Below are 17042 nucleotides of genomic sequence, written 5' to 3' on the forward strand. Positions count from 1 at the left end.
TCTGATAATAATAATAATATAAGATGGTAATGGATTTTTTTGATGTGGAAGAAAAGTGCTATTAAATATCGTGGATAACAACAAATAAAAACAACAGAAAAGACAATTATGATACTGCATAAAATAAAATAAAAATATAAAATCAAGAATAAAGAGAAATTATCATTCACCGACAATGCAGCCCAAAAATAACACATAATAGGGAAAAATGAATGGCCAAGCCTAAGCTCCATATTCTCCATTAACGTTAGCATTTTTCTTCCTTCGTTTTTCTCCCTTTCTCTAGTTGAGACCTTTTAAGTACACTGGAAGTGATTCAAAGGAAGATGGTAAAAGCCGGCGCACTTTACATTTGCGAGAACAATACATTCAGCACTTTTCAAGTTGGGCCACCTTTTAGCTCGGAGACCTTTTCAGAACGGTCGTACATTTTTCCCCGTTCAAATATACGGCTGTTATTATTATTATTATTATTATTATTATTATTATTATTATTATTATTAAAAACTGCGGCTGTTTCAACGGCATTTATCTTGTAAATAGAGAAGACTCTCTACTGGCTAAATGCCGTTGGAACAGCAATTGGTTTGAATAACACTACCCTAAAAGAGGAACTCCTTCCATATTATTATTATTATTATTATTATTATTATTATTATTATTATTATTATTATTATTATTATTATTAACTTCGTTGAAAAGAATGGCACACTGTATTCCGCGAGCTTATATTTCGCCTTCTCAATTTGGCATGTAATTTTCGGGTATAAATGTTCCCTACATGTAACCCCGGGGGCTATTCACCTCCTTTCAATGGTAGCAAGCGTCAGCGCAGGAATAATAAATGAACTTCGGACAGCTGACTTATAATTTACCTGCTGAAAGGAAGAAACATATGCCAAGCTGAGAAGGCGAAATATAAGCTCAATGGCATAGAGAGTGCCATTCTTTTCGGTGAAGTTTGCCTCAAAGATGGTCTTCTTCAAAAAATATTATTATTATTATTATTATTATTATTATTATTATTATTATTATTATTATTGGAGAAACAAATCTGCGGTTATGTATGGGTATAAATATATTCCATACAGAGAGCTTTCGGGAATCTGTTCGATTCCCCTTTGCAATCTTTTAAATATATTTGTACCCATACATAACTATGGATTTGTTTCTCCATTTCAAGACTATTATTATTATTATTATTATTATTATTATTATTATTATTATTATTATTATTATTATTATTATTATCGCAACCGCCCTTCATGATCCACTGCCACTGGTACCAGACCCATCCTCATCTCTGCTCTAAACCTTCTCAGTCCAGTCAACATCATCACCACTATAATTCTACTGGTATCATCAACTGTCGGGTTATGTCGATATTTTATCTCAAACCTGCTGCTTTCCGGCATAAGGCCATTTTACTCTAACGCCACTACTCTATATAGATCGTGTGCTTTAAACGTATAGCTCAATGAATTACTCAGCTTCCCGACGCTGCATTCAGGGTAGAATCTGAACAAAGGCTCACTGCAGACGTAAATGAAAGCGACTTCCCACAGATTTTTTCAACATAGGAGGACCATTAGAACCAAGGACCTATGTACTTTAAAGTCCTCTCAAGAAGGCTACGGCAATATTCAAGAACGAGCATGAAAATAAGCCTTGTAACTTTTCGTCTAAAATAAACAAACCAATTCGACGATACTTTAACGCATTTACTGGGAAAAAAAATCTGTTGTTAAGTGGTTCAGCAATTCTATAATCTTTTGAAAGGCGATTTCTAAAATTCTGTTTTAGTATTTGTAACAGAACCTTTATTTTCAAACGAGGTTTTACACGGGCATTAAATCCAACGAAGTAACTTGGGGCGGGAAAAACTATTAAAAATTATTGGTAAAAAGAAAAAATTCTAATTTTTCTATGATAAACACATTTCAAAGTCAACCTTTCATCACATCGCTTATTGGTGAATAAAGTGAACGTCTGTAAAATTATTTACCAATTTGATGGATGCATTTGACACTGCACAGACCGATTTCAATCAAAATTCTTTTTAATGAGGTTTATCTCTAATGCAATGTAAATTTCTGTCACGCCGAATTATAATTTATCGAACATCGAGTAAACCAGTGTGCCGCCAAACCGCTTCCTCTATGTTCGGTATTACTTACACACCACCAATGGCTTTGTAACCCCAGTTTACCGTTTCACATAAATCAGCCCCATTAGACAAAATGGGAAGCCTTTTCTGCAGATGCTTTAACAAACAAAGAGAGACTTAACCCTCACAAACAAAACAAACAGCGTTAGTTTGTGGAGTAATTACTACCTGACAGTCAAGTTATAAATGGCTTTTTTTTTTAGCCTGGGAAAAGATAACACAGGCTCTTTGAACAACTGCGTAAAAATAAAATAAGAGGATATATATGAAATGGAACATCAAATTTAGGCCAAAGGCCAAGCGCTAGGACCTATGAGGTCTTTCAGCGCTGAAAGGGAAATTGAGAGTAAAAAGGTTTTAAAGGTGTAACAAGCGGAAAACCTGGCAGTTGCACCACAAACTAATTATCAGGAGAGGGTGGAAAGCAAGGTGGGAAAAAAAGAATATGTACGGAGATACAGAAAAAGGAATGAAAGGGGTTGCAGCTAAAAGCCGAAGGGAAGCTGAAAAGAGCCCTAAGTTGTTTATGTCTGGAGAGTAACGAGAAAAATTTCTGAATGCTTCTACGGAACTTGGAAAGAGTGTTTCTTGTAAAAGGAAATATGTCTCTTTACCTGAGTGCGTTTTACCCTTCACAGGCTGGTCACCGTGGAGTGACAGTAGATATAAACCAAGAAAAACTGAAATAATGAAGGTGTGAAGAGGAAAAATAAATAAGTTGAGCAAAACAAACATACAAAATCAGAAATGGTGTACATAAGTGAATTTAACGGTTTAAAAAATGAGATGGAAAAAGAAATATACGCTAGAACTTCTGCTGCAGATAGGAACTGCTAAAGTTTTCTTCCAACCAACGATGAGAATATAAAGAGGAGCCATGCTACGAGTCTGCAGTACATTATAAGACTAATAGTGTATGGGTGTGAGATTTTTACTTTTATTAATAATGCACCTGGCACAATGGCTTTTATTAATAATGCACCTGGAACAATGACTTTTATTAATAATGCACCTGGCACAATGACTTTTATTAATAATGTACCTGGCACAATGACTTTTATTAATAATGTACCTGGCACAATGACTTTTATTAATAATGCACCTGGCACAATGATTTTTATTAATAATGCACCTGGAACAATGACTTTTATTAATAATGCACCTGGAATAATGACTTATTAATAATGCACTTGGAATATGGACCTGGAACAATGACTTTTATTAATAATGCGCCTGGCACAATGACTTTTATTAACAATGCACCTGGCACAATGACTTTTATTAATAATGCACCTGGCAATGACTTTTATTAATAATGTACCTTGAACAAATACTTATTAATAATGCAGCTGGAAAAATGACTTTTATTAATAATGCACCTGGAACAATGACTTTTATTAATAATGCACCTGGAACAATGACTTTTATTAATAATGCACCTGGAACGATGACTTATTAGTAATGCACCTGGGACAATAACTTTTATTAATAATGCACCTGGAACAATGACTTTTATTAGTAATGCACTTGGAACAATGACTTCTATTAACAATGCCCCTGGAACAATGACTTTCATTAGTACAGTACCTGGAACAAAATCAGCGTATTTCAGAACACAAAATAAGAAAGTCGCGACCTGTGTTTGACACTGAGAGATGATACCACAGAAAACGTCACAAGATTAAGAAATGCAACACAGCATTCACTGATAATTAATTCTAATAAAATGACAGAGGAGGAAGACAATTCCCACAAACAGGAGGAGGAAGAAGACTATAGGGGCAGACCCAAAAGAAAGGATGAAAGGACTACCCCTGGAGTGTCTACATGCGCTGGTTACTGAGGCTCAGATAATGACTAGACTGACATCTAGTGTGGATTAGACTGACGTGGAAGGGCCTGCTGCCAGTAAGCAGTGGGTCACAATGTAGTCCTTTCAACGAGGCGAATCAGAGTAAGAGCAAGCGGAGCTTAGGTGAGGAAAGTCTATAATTCTGAAAAAGTCATATGAGACACAGGTTATGATGAATGAAAGTAAAAACAAGGGGCAGACCACTTCTCTCCATGAAAGTCATGCATTCATTTACATTTTTTCTGTGGTCTATTGTCGGTACTGAAAATAGACACTGAAATGCAAAACTCGGTGCAAATACATTATGAATATGAAAAGAAGCACTGTATTCCATTCCCTCTCGTCAAAAAAAAAAAAAAAAAAATGAATAAGCGCATAAAACTAGCACGGGGATGCGCAGTCCTTTTGTTCTCTACCTGGGGCAGAAGGATTAAAAAATAATGAAATAAAATTGAATAGCAACCCCGTTTCCCCTTTTTTGTAAGCGATCTCAACCACCTCTCCCCCCTCCCCCCATCGCTGAAGGGGGAAAATTAAGAAAAAACCCTCACCTCGACTCCATGGGAAAACTTTAAGAAAACCAAATAGTAAACACAATAAAAGATAAACAAGGAACATGCAGTATGTTAAAAAAAACCACAAGCCCTGCCTGTACAAAGCATACCTAATTAACGAACATGAAGCAGCAAGCATTCGTAAATATGATATTCCATTTTCAAAGTTAAAACGAATAAAAAAAATAGTAAAATAAATACAGTGATTCGAGACTAACGCCACCGCAAGACACCAAGCTCACTTATTACAGCTTTCAATATACTGTGTATATACTCTACCATTAAACCTCGACATCCAATGCCGAGGCTTAAAAGCGAAATAGCACGCAGACCGAACCTCTGACAATGTCCCCGCGATTTGTCAGTTTCAGCCGGACGTGCCGAGGGATTAGGGAAGGGACTTCGGGGTTTTAAGAGCCTACATACAGCCTGAGAGTCTATACTTCACTCACGATTTTCCTTCCTTTCAGTTCGTGGTTTGAATTCACGAGCAGCTGAACGTGAACTTTAATTGAAGAAAGTCATAACTTGAAAACGTGGCTCCTACAAAACGTCATTTTCTTCAGTGGTATCTACACCAACGTACTTGAGAGTAAATACGTTTTTCAAACGTGTCTCTTAAAAAAAAATACAGAACGGATGACCATTTTCCTTTCCTGAGAGAGAGAGAGAGAGAGAGAGAGAGAGAGAGAGAGAGAGAGAGAGAGAGAGAGAGAGAGAGAGGTTGTAAAATGGTTCCTCTTCTTTGAAGATAGGGAATTACCTCACTGAGAGCCTTCCTTGTGTAGATCCAATAATTTTTGTAATAATTACTGAAAACGATGACGACAGCCCTGACTTAGGAACTTGGAACTAGATATAGTTAGAACCTTGCCCTGTGCGAGGTCGTTGAAATGACGGGGGTCTCAAACAGCAGCAAGAGAACTGGTCAATTAGTGATGGTAGAAATCCAAGGAGGTAGACAGTGCCAAGCAACGGTTCGGACCCTTGAGTGCGAATAACGAAGCCAGAAGAATCTCGGCCGGATTACGGTTTAGTAGTGTAGGTTGGGGGTCAACAGCATCAAACACCGGTTCTAGGATTATGGTGGCATTGAAGGGCAAAGGTTTCCGGTTTTGACGCGCGAGACGGTAAATTTGGAACCAGTCTCCTGTTGATTCTGTTGATGTACAGTATTTTTTAAGTCCTAATTATTTTATCTTTCAGTCTAACAAGGTACGTGAACATATACTTTTCTCGGTGAAATTACATTTGTACACCCTCAAGACGTTTTATTTGGCTGCAGTCGGTAAGACAGGGAGACCATATTGAGAGAGAGAAGAGTCTGATACATTGCAGACATTTCTTATATCAGCTAATTTTGGCAACAAATCTCGTCACGCCTATTGCTCGTGGGCCCAAGATGCAAGGGTCACTCACTCTGCCACAAGGTTAGTCTAAAAATGTATTTATAAAATTATATCATGAGTGTACCCACAGGCGAGAGAATTTTCAATTGATTTAACCGGTATGAGTTGTACATTACTTCTAATCTTCTTCAATCAAAGAATTTCCATGTATCATTAAATCCACAAGAATGCGGCCAAAAAATTAGATTTTACATTTGATTATGCAACAAAATGAGTTGTTGGCCATTATTTTGACATTTAGCATGAAAATAAGTCGTTGCCCAATATTTTGAAAAGAAACTCTTAAAAGACAAGACAGGCGGCTGCAAGTCGAAGAGTTAAGATACGAAACGAAGCGGCAGTGTACAACAATAAAACAACTCTTCTTTCGACTTTCCGTTCCGTCGTAACCCGATTACTCGGTAAAGGAGGAGTTGTTAAGAAGCGACCTCGTCAGCTTAAATTCTGATGGGGGAGGGGAGAGGGAGAGGGAGAGGAGAAGGGGTAAGGGGAGGGGGAGGATGGCGATAAATCAATCAAAAGGCCTCTCTAATGGTCGGTAACGGCCAGAGATGAGAGGGTCGTAGCCATCACTGAAGGAAAGGAGAAAATAAAAATACTGGGTCAGATATTTTCTGTCCCAGGGGACAGAAAAATTTTTTTTAATGGATTTTGTCACAGCCCATGAGACGGATAAACTAGATTCAAAACATTAAACTGTAAATAATGATCGTCACTGAACGTGTCCAATGCAAAAAAAAAATCCATTCGAGGATAACAAAAAAAAATAGTCACAACGCAAAAATTAAAGAATATTTAGGCAGGTTGAAAATATCTCACAATAACAGACACCCACTTATCAGAGCTAGAATCGTCATATTCTTGAAGACTAGCAAAGTCTTAAGTCAAGGTCTAAAGATTTTGTCTCTAGTTACCCTAGTGTGGAGAAAGGGGTCAAATGACTCACTAGGGACATTAAAAAGAACATATAGGTTCTAAAGGTTCACCTAAAAAAAGTTGCCTTGATACACAGTGAAGAATTCCGCTCTGCTAACAACTTTAAATGCTCGTCACAAACCAGCTAAAAGGCATCTCTCTCTCTCTCTCTCTCTCTCTCTCTCTCTCTCTCTCTCTCTCTCTCTCTCTCTCTCTCTCTACGCTAATGTAACTTCGAGCCTGGTTAATAACTTAATGAGTGACGGCCGTGGAAAGCCAGATGCCATCTGCACAAATCCTTAAGTGGTCGAGAGAGTAAAATAACAGTCCTGGTAAGGGAACTACCACTATGTACTAATGTCCGGAGCCCCAGTGTATATGAATGAAATGCCGTTAGCCTAGGTGTTGATTACTCTTCTTAAGTGCTTGGTCAAGGGTACGGGATAGCAACATCATTATTACCTGTAAAACTCTTAATGCCTGATATCCGAAGGATGGCACCAGGAGTCATCTAGTTTAGTAGATTATATATATATATATATATATATATATATATATATATATATATATATATATATATATATATATATATATATATATATATGTGTGTATATATGTATATATATATATATATATATATATATACACATACATACATATATATATTATATATACACATACGTACTGTACATACATAATATATATATACATAAATACATATTTTATTTTATTTAAATTTTTTATTTATCTGTTTTTCTAATAAGCGATCTCCTCTTTCAATATTTCCCATTACCTTCTGTTGCTTCTTTCGACTGAACACCATATTCTTCGACGGCTTGAATTTCAATTCAATAGTCCCTGTGGGCTCGTTCCATATGAACAGAGTTCGTCTTCCGAATAATAATAATAATAATAATAATAATAAATAATAATAATAATAACAGGCGCGTGTGTGTGTGTGTGTGTGTGAGAGTGTGAGAGAGAGAGAGAGAGAGAGAGAGAGAGAGAGAGAGAGAGAGTCTCAGAAGTATCTAATTTCGCCTGAAAGAAGCCATACAATGATAGAATTTCTCAAGGAGAATGTTCGCGACTTGAACGGAATGTGGAACTCAACTTCGTCCAGTTATAACAAAACGAAAGGAGCTCTATAAATAGGATAAAAAAAATTACCCTCCTTTTCCAACATACGCTACAATGTATAAAAAAATCAAAGAAGAAGAAAAGATACACAAAAGTAAACCGGATGTATAACACCAGTTGTCAACGTCAGGTAACAGCATTTAACTGACGTATAACACTAGTTATCAACGTCAGTTAATAGTTCTTCATTGGATGGGTGGGTAGAGCTCCAGGCTAGCACGCTGTTGGCCCAGCGTTCGACTCTCCGACCGGCCAATGAAGAATTAGAGGAATTTATTTCTGGTGATAGAAATTCATTTCTCGTCATAATGTGGTTCGGATTCCACAATAAGTTGTAGGTCCCGTTGCTAGGTAACCAGTTGGTTCTTAGCCAGATAAAATAAATCTAATCCTTCGGGCCAGCCCTAGGAGAGCTGTTAATCAGCTCAGTGGTCTGTTAAATTAAGATATCTTAGTGTCTAACTGACGTATAACACCAGTTATCGTCATGGAACAGCATCTAACTGACGTATAACGCTAGTCATCAACGTCAGTTAAACTTTAAGTGACGTATAACACCAGTTATCAACGTCAGTTAATAACAGCATCTAACTGACGTATGACACTAGTTATCAGCAGTTAATATCATCTAACTGACGTATAACACTAGTTATCAACGTCACTTAACAGCATTTAAACACACAACACAAATGGCAAAAATCGAAATGGAATAAAAAAATACTGAACAAAAGTAGAAATTGAGGTATAACACCCGTTATTAGCATCAGTTAATAATCTGCAGCTATTAACCGTATCTTGTGACTGACTACCAACAGTCGCGAATTCTTTGGGAAGAACTTTGTTGTCCCTACAAAAGTTCGATAAGTAGTTTCTGAGATTTTGTATTTTTAGAGGGATTAGGGAAGTATTCTTTCCGGAACCTCACTCAACGTTTGGTTTTGAATTTGTGGGTCTGCATTATGACAGGAAATGTGTGTGGTTGTATATGTAACCATAATATACGATAAGAACTCATAATAGTTAATAGTTACCGCAGAATGTAATACCATGCAGTTTGTGATTTAACTCGACAGCATTTACGTAAAATGAGAATTCTATTTGAAATCCAGTACGTCAATTGCACGTTTACAGCATTATCAAAAGACTTCGAAGACGTTGTTTTTGTATTTTAAAGAACGATGCGGAGCGGACACCTGAAATTGATAGCGAAAACGAGGCTTAAATGACACCACTGGTCCAAGGGTAATATTATCTTCCCTTTGGGAAGGGGTCGTATTTGTCACACAGGAGGTTCCCAACAGAAAGCATTACGCACCATAATTTTCTCACGGCTGGCTACTTAACAGAAGGCTATTGATCGGTTGTGGTCCGTGGTCAATATCCGTGTGGTCCATAGGAGGAAACTTACGGGAATACATAATGTTTCTATCATATAAAAAACAAGTTAAAAATGCCCCGAAGTTTCTTCGGCTCAATCCAGTTTTCTGTACAGCCGCTACAGCGTATAATCAAGGCCACCGAAAATTAATCTATCTTTCGGTGGTCTCGGTATAATACTGAATGAGCCGCGTCCCATGAAACTTTCAGCCACGGCCCGGTGGTAGCCTATCCCATATCGTTGCCAAGAGCACAATTATGGCTAAATTTAACGCTTAAAAATAAAAACTACTGAGGCTAGAGGGCTGCAATTTGGTATGTTTGATGACTGGAGCATGGATGATCAACGTACCAATTTGCAGTCCTCTAGATTCAGCAGTTTTTAAGATCTGAGGGCGGATAGAAAAAAGTGCGGACGGACAGACAAAACCGGCACAATAGTTTTCTTTTACAGAAAACTAAAAACATACTCTGTATTATTTGGAAGATTACAGTAATAGTTATAATGACATTAGTAGTTATTAAATTATTTTTGTTTCAAAACAAACCAACGATAAGATGCAATCCCATTTCTTTAAACTACTCATCATATAACCAATACAGTAGACAAGTGAATCCAAATAAATCAATCATTATTAGTATTTTCGGGCCGGCGCCGAAGGGAAAATTAATATACAATACAAAATATACAAAGTACATGAAAAATTTAACGTAATATACTAATTATTCTGTTTGCGAATTCACGGCACTTATGAGAGTCCAGAGCGTGATTGAATATTAATGTATTCAGAATCATAATCTTCGTAACTTTTATAATGAATTGAAGCAATTTATGTGTACGTAAATAAGCTGCACATTTCATCCTACCCTGAAGCACATTCGTTTTCTCAGTAATTAATGAAAAGGCAAAGACTTCTTTCTCAGATTGGCCTTCATTTGTCTTGCTAAACGAATTACTTTTTTTCATTTTTCTTTCTCACAAATCTAAGAGAGCTTTACAGATAAGAATAGAATACAGAATATAGAATTTAGGTCAAAGGCCAAACGCTGGGGTCTATGAGGTCATCCAGTCCTGAAAAGGAAATCAATAGTAAAAAGTTTTGAAAGGTGCAACATGAGGAAAACGTCGCAGTTGCACTATGAATCAATTGCTAGGAGAGGGTGGAAAGTAAGATAGAAGGAAAAGAATACGAACGAAGGTAGAGTAAAAGGAATGAAAGGGCTTGCAGATAGGGGCCGAAGGGACGCTTCAAAGAACCTTAAGTAAAGCCTACAGTGCACCGCATGAGGTGCACTGACGGTACTACTCCCCAACGGGGACTTAAGAGATGAGTTCTCCTGAGTGGAAAGACCCAACTGAGACGCAAATGATTGACTTCATATTCAAAGGAAAGATAAAGACTCTCCTTAGTTATCTATCATTTTAAACGTTACGTGCTTGACAATCGTAACATAATTTTTAATTCTGAATTTTTCCCTTCTTTGTAGACAAGCAAAAACAAAAAGTATAATGAATAAGTGAAAGAAAATAATATAACTGAATGAAGTTTTGTTTAAAGATGTCCCTAAAACTGTCCTTCGCTAATGTATTATCTTCTGTAATGAGTCTATGGGATTTTGTTTCCATCCTTCACCGATTATTTCTCTGATTCATTGTAGGATGATAATTAAACGTTCCAAATTCAAAAGGCACGGTGATAGTGTTGCTTTTGCCTTGTAACTGCATCACATGAATAATCTTACATACAAATTAACTGATTTTTCACCAGGCATTAAATTAAACCACATTATTTAATTACTTTACTCTCTCTCTCTCTCTCTCTCTCTCTCTCTCTCTCTCTCTCTCTCTCTCTCTCTCTCATAACCTCTGGTGAAGCCTTTAACAACGAAGTTTCTGTTCATAGTGAAAAATACAATGACTCATTTGATTAAGGAAACTTCCCGGTGCATATGTGAAATTTAAAAACTTGGCTAGCACATCTGCGCAATGAAAGACAGCAAATTAAACAAATACAAACTTTCATACATACACACACATACGCAGGAAATTAAACAAACACAATCATACATATATACACAAACACACACACATACACAAAGGCGCAGCGAGTGTACATTTAAATAAATGCATTTATGTATTTATGTTAAGAATGCAAATATTCGTGTATTTGTTTACATTCAATTGTGTTTGCGTCCTGAGAACGATTTATCACCCCCCCCCCCTCTCCAACTCCAGCGCATTCGCTGCTAGTTAAATGGTGGAAGGCCCTGGGAGACAATTTATTCTTCGGGAAGGACTGCGAAGAAAAACAAAATTCGTCGGGATCTGGAGTGTGCTTCCGGTTCAACAACTCCCAAGAGATTGGACAGATTGCCATTTTATCAGCCGATTGCTTGTTTCAACAAACGGATCGTCGGTTAATTGATTTTGTTTTTTTTGGGATACAGAAATAAAAGGACATTTTAAACAAACACGCGAGTATATATATATATATATATATATATATATATATATATATATATATATATATATATATATATATATATATATATATATATGTGTGTGTGTGTGTGTGTGTGTGTAAATATATATGTGTATATATATACACATATATACACACACATATATATGTGTGTGTGTGTGTATGTGTACTGTATGCTTGTATGTCACTTAATAGCCTGACAATATATTCGGCTAAGACCACAGGAAAAATAAAAGAAATACTTTTTTCTTATATTCTTCCTGTAGTCTTAGCTGAATATATGTGTATATATATGTGTGTATATGTATGTATGTATGTATATATATATATATATATATATATATATATATATATATATATATATATATATATATATATATATATATATATATATATACATATACACATACACACAAAGTAAAAGTGTTCTTGTTGATCACCTCTACACATATGTACATTAGAGAGAGAGAGAGAGAGAGAGAGAGAGAGAGAGAGAGAGAGAGAGAGAGAGAGATAGAGAATAATTAGTTCAGCATTTGCACTTTCATCTTTTTTCCCTCTCCTCTCCTTTTCCCCTAAATCTTTCCCGAGGCAGAGCTTGCAATATTTCCGTTCCAATTACTGTGAAATTTGCAACCCGATATTGGGACGCGGGATACACTTTGTCTTTTAGCTTTTCGCTCTCACTTCTCTGGGAGCCACCAGGAGCTGGAGGCATTAAAGCCACGGGAATGTGGTAGAATGCAGTTCAAGTTATGGAGAATTAGGGTCTGAATTAAAACCAGGGGGCTTTTATGCTCTTTGGAATGGAACGGAATGAAATATAGAATTTTCGCCAAAGGCCACGGGCTAGGAGGTCATTCAGCACTGAAAGGAAATTTGACAGTAGAAAGGTTTGAAAGGTGTAACAGGAGGAAAACCTCAAAGCAGTTGCACTATGAAACAATTGTTGGGAGAGGGTGGAAAATAAGACGAAAGAAAGCTAATATTAACGGAGGTAGAGTAAAAGGAATGAAAGGGGTTGCAGCTAGTGGCCGAAAGGACGCTGCAAAGAACCTTGAGTAATGCCTACAGCGCACCACGTGAGGTGCACTGACAGCACTATCCCCTACGGAGTTATGCTTTTCGGGCACTTACGATGGAAAATATCTCTTACAGTATATTTGCACATCAATATACCAGCCCTGGGGTGGTAGTGCCGTCAGTGCACCTCACGAGGTGCACTGTAGGCATTACTTCAGGTTTTTTGCAATATCCCTTAGGCACCTAGCTGCAACCCCTTTCATTCCTTTTACTCTACCTCCGTTAATATTCTCTTCCTTCCATCTTAGTTTCCACCCTCTCCTAGCAACTGTTTTAACATTATTTTCAGCGATGAATGACCTCATAGGTCCCAGCGCTTGTCTTTGGCTTAAATTTTATACTCCATATCAGTATATTTTGATGTTCTGATGTATTTCATGATACATCAGTCACTGATAACATTCATATTTATACAACATGCTTTTTTAATTGTACGGCTACATGCAGTGCTTGCGATCTTGAACCGAAAATATAGTTATGTGGAAATCGTTATAATTTTAATTTTCACCATAATTCTAATGAACGTTCACCTTTTAGAAATTGAATTCATTCTTTCTTTCTCTGTCGGATAACTGTTCTGTTCTCCCTTTCCTCCCTTGTCTACTGAAGTCGGACAACTTTCAATCAATCAACCCCCTGTCTAGATAGGTAGAGATAGATAATTTTACTGACCACAGATCTTAGTACAATCATAATTACATTAAGTATCATGTGGTCTAAAATACAATAGCTTCAAACCCTGAGAGCTGTACAACAATACGTGTAACTGTTTAGCAATACCAATACAAGTAGTTGCACAAACATGAAAGAAAATATTTTGACCATGACACCCATGAACAAAACACCTGTGAAAGTACAGAGACAATAATTTATGTATAATAGTACATACCATGCCATAATCACTTCTGCCCAACATAAGGCTATATACAGTGGTGACATTATACCTCTGTCTTATTTCTAACGAAACTGGGCAACTTTCAATGACATGAGCCACGGTCCTGGGTATACCTATGCTGAGTGGCTGGAGATGTCTATGTTCATTATCATGTAACACGACTAATGTCTCGCCGCTTCTCTCTTTTACAAGTGCTGAAGCGATCACGAACGTGTAAGTATCCTGCTAAATATGGGAGATATTTTGTTTTCAGGGGGAAATGGTATTCTGTTATTCTTGCTCTTGAAACATGAGGAGTGTACTAATGTAATGATAATAACAAATAACTATTTTATATAAATATATGCACACAGACACATATATATATATATATACATACATATAGATAGATAGATAGATAGATATATTATATATATATATATATATATATATATATATATATATATATATATATATATATATATATATATAGATATGTATATATATATATTTATATATATATATATATATATATATATATATATAGAGAGAGAGAGAGAGAGAGAGAGAGAGAGAGAGAGAGAGAGAGAGAGAGAGAGGCACACGCCTCATAAACAAACCAATCTGTGAGCAAACATATGACATCACGCTGTACCCCGGCCAACATCAAAATAAAACTTTTCCCGTTTTTCCCGCGATGGCTTTTGGTAGTCCAAATGACTCTGATTCATTAATGCCGCGATTATAAGCGCCCAGCCATTATGATGACAGTTTTCCCAGTGTTTTTCCAGGGCTAACGTTGGCCGTTGGACAAAGCTCTCTCTATTGACAGTGTAAATGTTAAAAGTGAAAAAACCATTTTGGTGGATAATTCACGTTAAAGGGTACGAAAATATCTGGAACAATTGTTTTTTTTTTTTTTTGTTTGTTTGTGGAAAATATTTTCGATGAGTCCTTTTGAAGTGACGAGTCACTTGGAAGAATGATAAAACATGCACTTGAAATATTTTGATTGCGTAATTTAACTTAAAATTCACGGTAAACTGGAACAATAATTTTTGTTATGGTGGGAAAATAATTTGGAAATCTTTCGAAGTGAAAAGTCACAGGGTGAAAAATGAAATAAATCAAATTAAAAATGCTAAAAATCATGAATACTTTTCGCATGTGAAACATCAGTTTAAATTATTATGTTCAACCGAAAAATATCACGTGAATCATTTTAAAAGTGAATTAAGCAATTTGGAAGACTTAGCAGATGGTAAATTGTTATATAATTGAGCGAATAGTCCAAATTACTTCTATGAATAATCTGTATTGATAGAAAAGTCAATAGCTAGATTAAAATCCCTTGGATGAAATAATTTATGTTAAAAAACGATAATTTGACGGCAAAATTTAAAGTAAAGTTTAAATTAATTCTTAGGAATAAGTTATTTCCAAGTGATAAAAATAATGTCGGTAATTTAAAATGGTAAAAATATTTCGATGCATATTTATGAGACTCTTGCTTGAAAATACTGAATAATTCTCGGCATCCGCGTTATCATGACTACTGCAGATAATCTAAGTAAATTCGTAAGCGAAGCGAAATAAAATGCCTTGAAAAGGGGAACGCATAAATGATTATAACTCAATCGGTTTACAAATTAATCATAAACAAATTAAGATAGTTAATGTTCTCCCATCACTCCCTAATAAGGAATTAATATCACATGCACTGGTCCTGGAAATGAAAAATTTCAACTAGGTTCATCAAGGTTAAAAGCTGACTTCTTGTAACTGTAGTGAAATGGCATATAACATCTCTCTAACTGTAAATCTGCAGACTGTATCTGCTTCACAAAAAATGTCATCAAAAGTTTCTGCAGTTAAACTGGGATTAATTATAATGTACTGTGTTAAACTTGGTCTGTCTATGCTGGTATATGCACGAATTATCAAACTAAGGTTCATCACAAATCCTAATTTTGATAATATTCCTAACTATGGAACTAGCTAAGTTAGTTAAACTAGTTTTTATTATGGTGAACTGTTTTAAATTTGGTCTGTTTATATTGGTACCTGCAAGAGTCATCAAACTATGCAAATCTACAACCTAGTTAAACTAGGATTTATCATACTGAACTGTTTTAAACTTGGTCTGTTTATATTGGTATCTGCAAGAGTCATCAAACTATGCAAATCTACAACCTTTATTTGCTTCAGAAAAACAAAATGTCATCAAAACTTTCTGTGGTTAAACAAGGATTATTTTTAATGAACTGTGTTAAACTTGGTCTGTCTCCATTGGTATATACACGAATTATCAAACTAAGGTTCATCGTAAGTCCTAATTTTGATAATATTCCTATGGAAGTGGCTGAGTTAGATAAACTAGGAGTATTTATACTGTACTTTGTTCAACTTGGTCTGTTTATATTGGTATATACATGAACAAGAATCTTCAAACAAAGGTTCATCATAAGTCCTAAATCTGATAGTGTTAGTCGTGATGGAACGACACAAACAGAACCAATCAACTGATAAGATAAAGTCTTGTACATCATTTTCAGGGCAATCCAGGTAAACGGTCTCCTTAATTACAGGTGTTGCCAGGGAACATGGCATCGGAACCTTCGACGCCAACCTCCCCGAGAGACGACCACGAAGCGACCAAGGAATGGCTGGAAAATATCCTGGAGAGCTATCACCGATCCCTAGCGCCTGATAAGGAGCCTGGTGTACAGGTAAGTCACTCTTCACTATCAGTGTTTTATATGTGTGTGTATGTATGTATGTATATATATATATATATATATATATATATATATATATATATATATATATATATATATATATATATATATATATATATATATATATATATATTTGTATAAATATATATACTTACATTATAAATAAATATTTATGTATATCTTATACACACATACATACATACATACATACATACATACATATATGTTATGTGTGTGTGTGTGATGTATATGTATACATATAACATTTCGAGAAAAACATTTCCTCAGTCGATATGAAATATAAAGGATTAAAAGTTGAAATATTGGCTCAAGACTGGACCAACAATTTTGGGAATCGGTGGATGAAAAAAGTGGGATTTTTGCCATCCACTCCCAAATATCAACTGCGATACTTTTCAAGGAAATTGCAATATACACAATTCTTGCAAA

The 17042-nt window shown here is 35.8% G+C and overlaps 1 protein-coding gene and 1 long non-coding RNA gene across 3 annotated transcripts in view; one reads left to right on the forward strand and one right to left on the reverse strand.

The window, feature by feature from the left end:
• Window positions 1-17042, reverse strand: part of LOC136844681 (uncharacterized) — a 255134-nt gene that overhangs the window by 139485 nt on the left and 98607 nt on the right. The gene's annotated exons all lie outside the window — the stretch shown is intronic.
• The window catches only part of LOC136845260 (uncharacterized), a 46264-nt gene that overhangs the window by 17768 nt on the left and 11454 nt on the right, over window positions 1-17042 (forward strand). Inside the window, exons 1-2 of one of the 2 annotated variants that reach the window (XM_067115376.1) lie at window positions 5858-6003; window positions 16443-16583. In XM_067115376.1, the coding sequence (XP_066971477.1) occupies window positions 16458-16583 (126 nt within the window). In that variant the 5' untranslated portion in view covers window positions 5858-6003; window positions 16443-16457. Of the gene's footprint in view, window positions 1-5857; window positions 6004-16442; window positions 16584-17042 lie in introns of those variants that run through there. The other variant, XM_067115375.1, reaches the window with a different exon arrangement.

This window comes from Macrobrachium rosenbergii, chromosome 13 (genome assembly GCF_040412425.1).
Source record: "Macrobrachium rosenbergii isolate ZJJX-2024 chromosome 13, ASM4041242v1, whole genome shotgun sequence".
NCBI lineage: Eukaryota > Metazoa > Arthropoda > Malacostraca > Decapoda > Palaemonidae > Macrobrachium > Macrobrachium rosenbergii.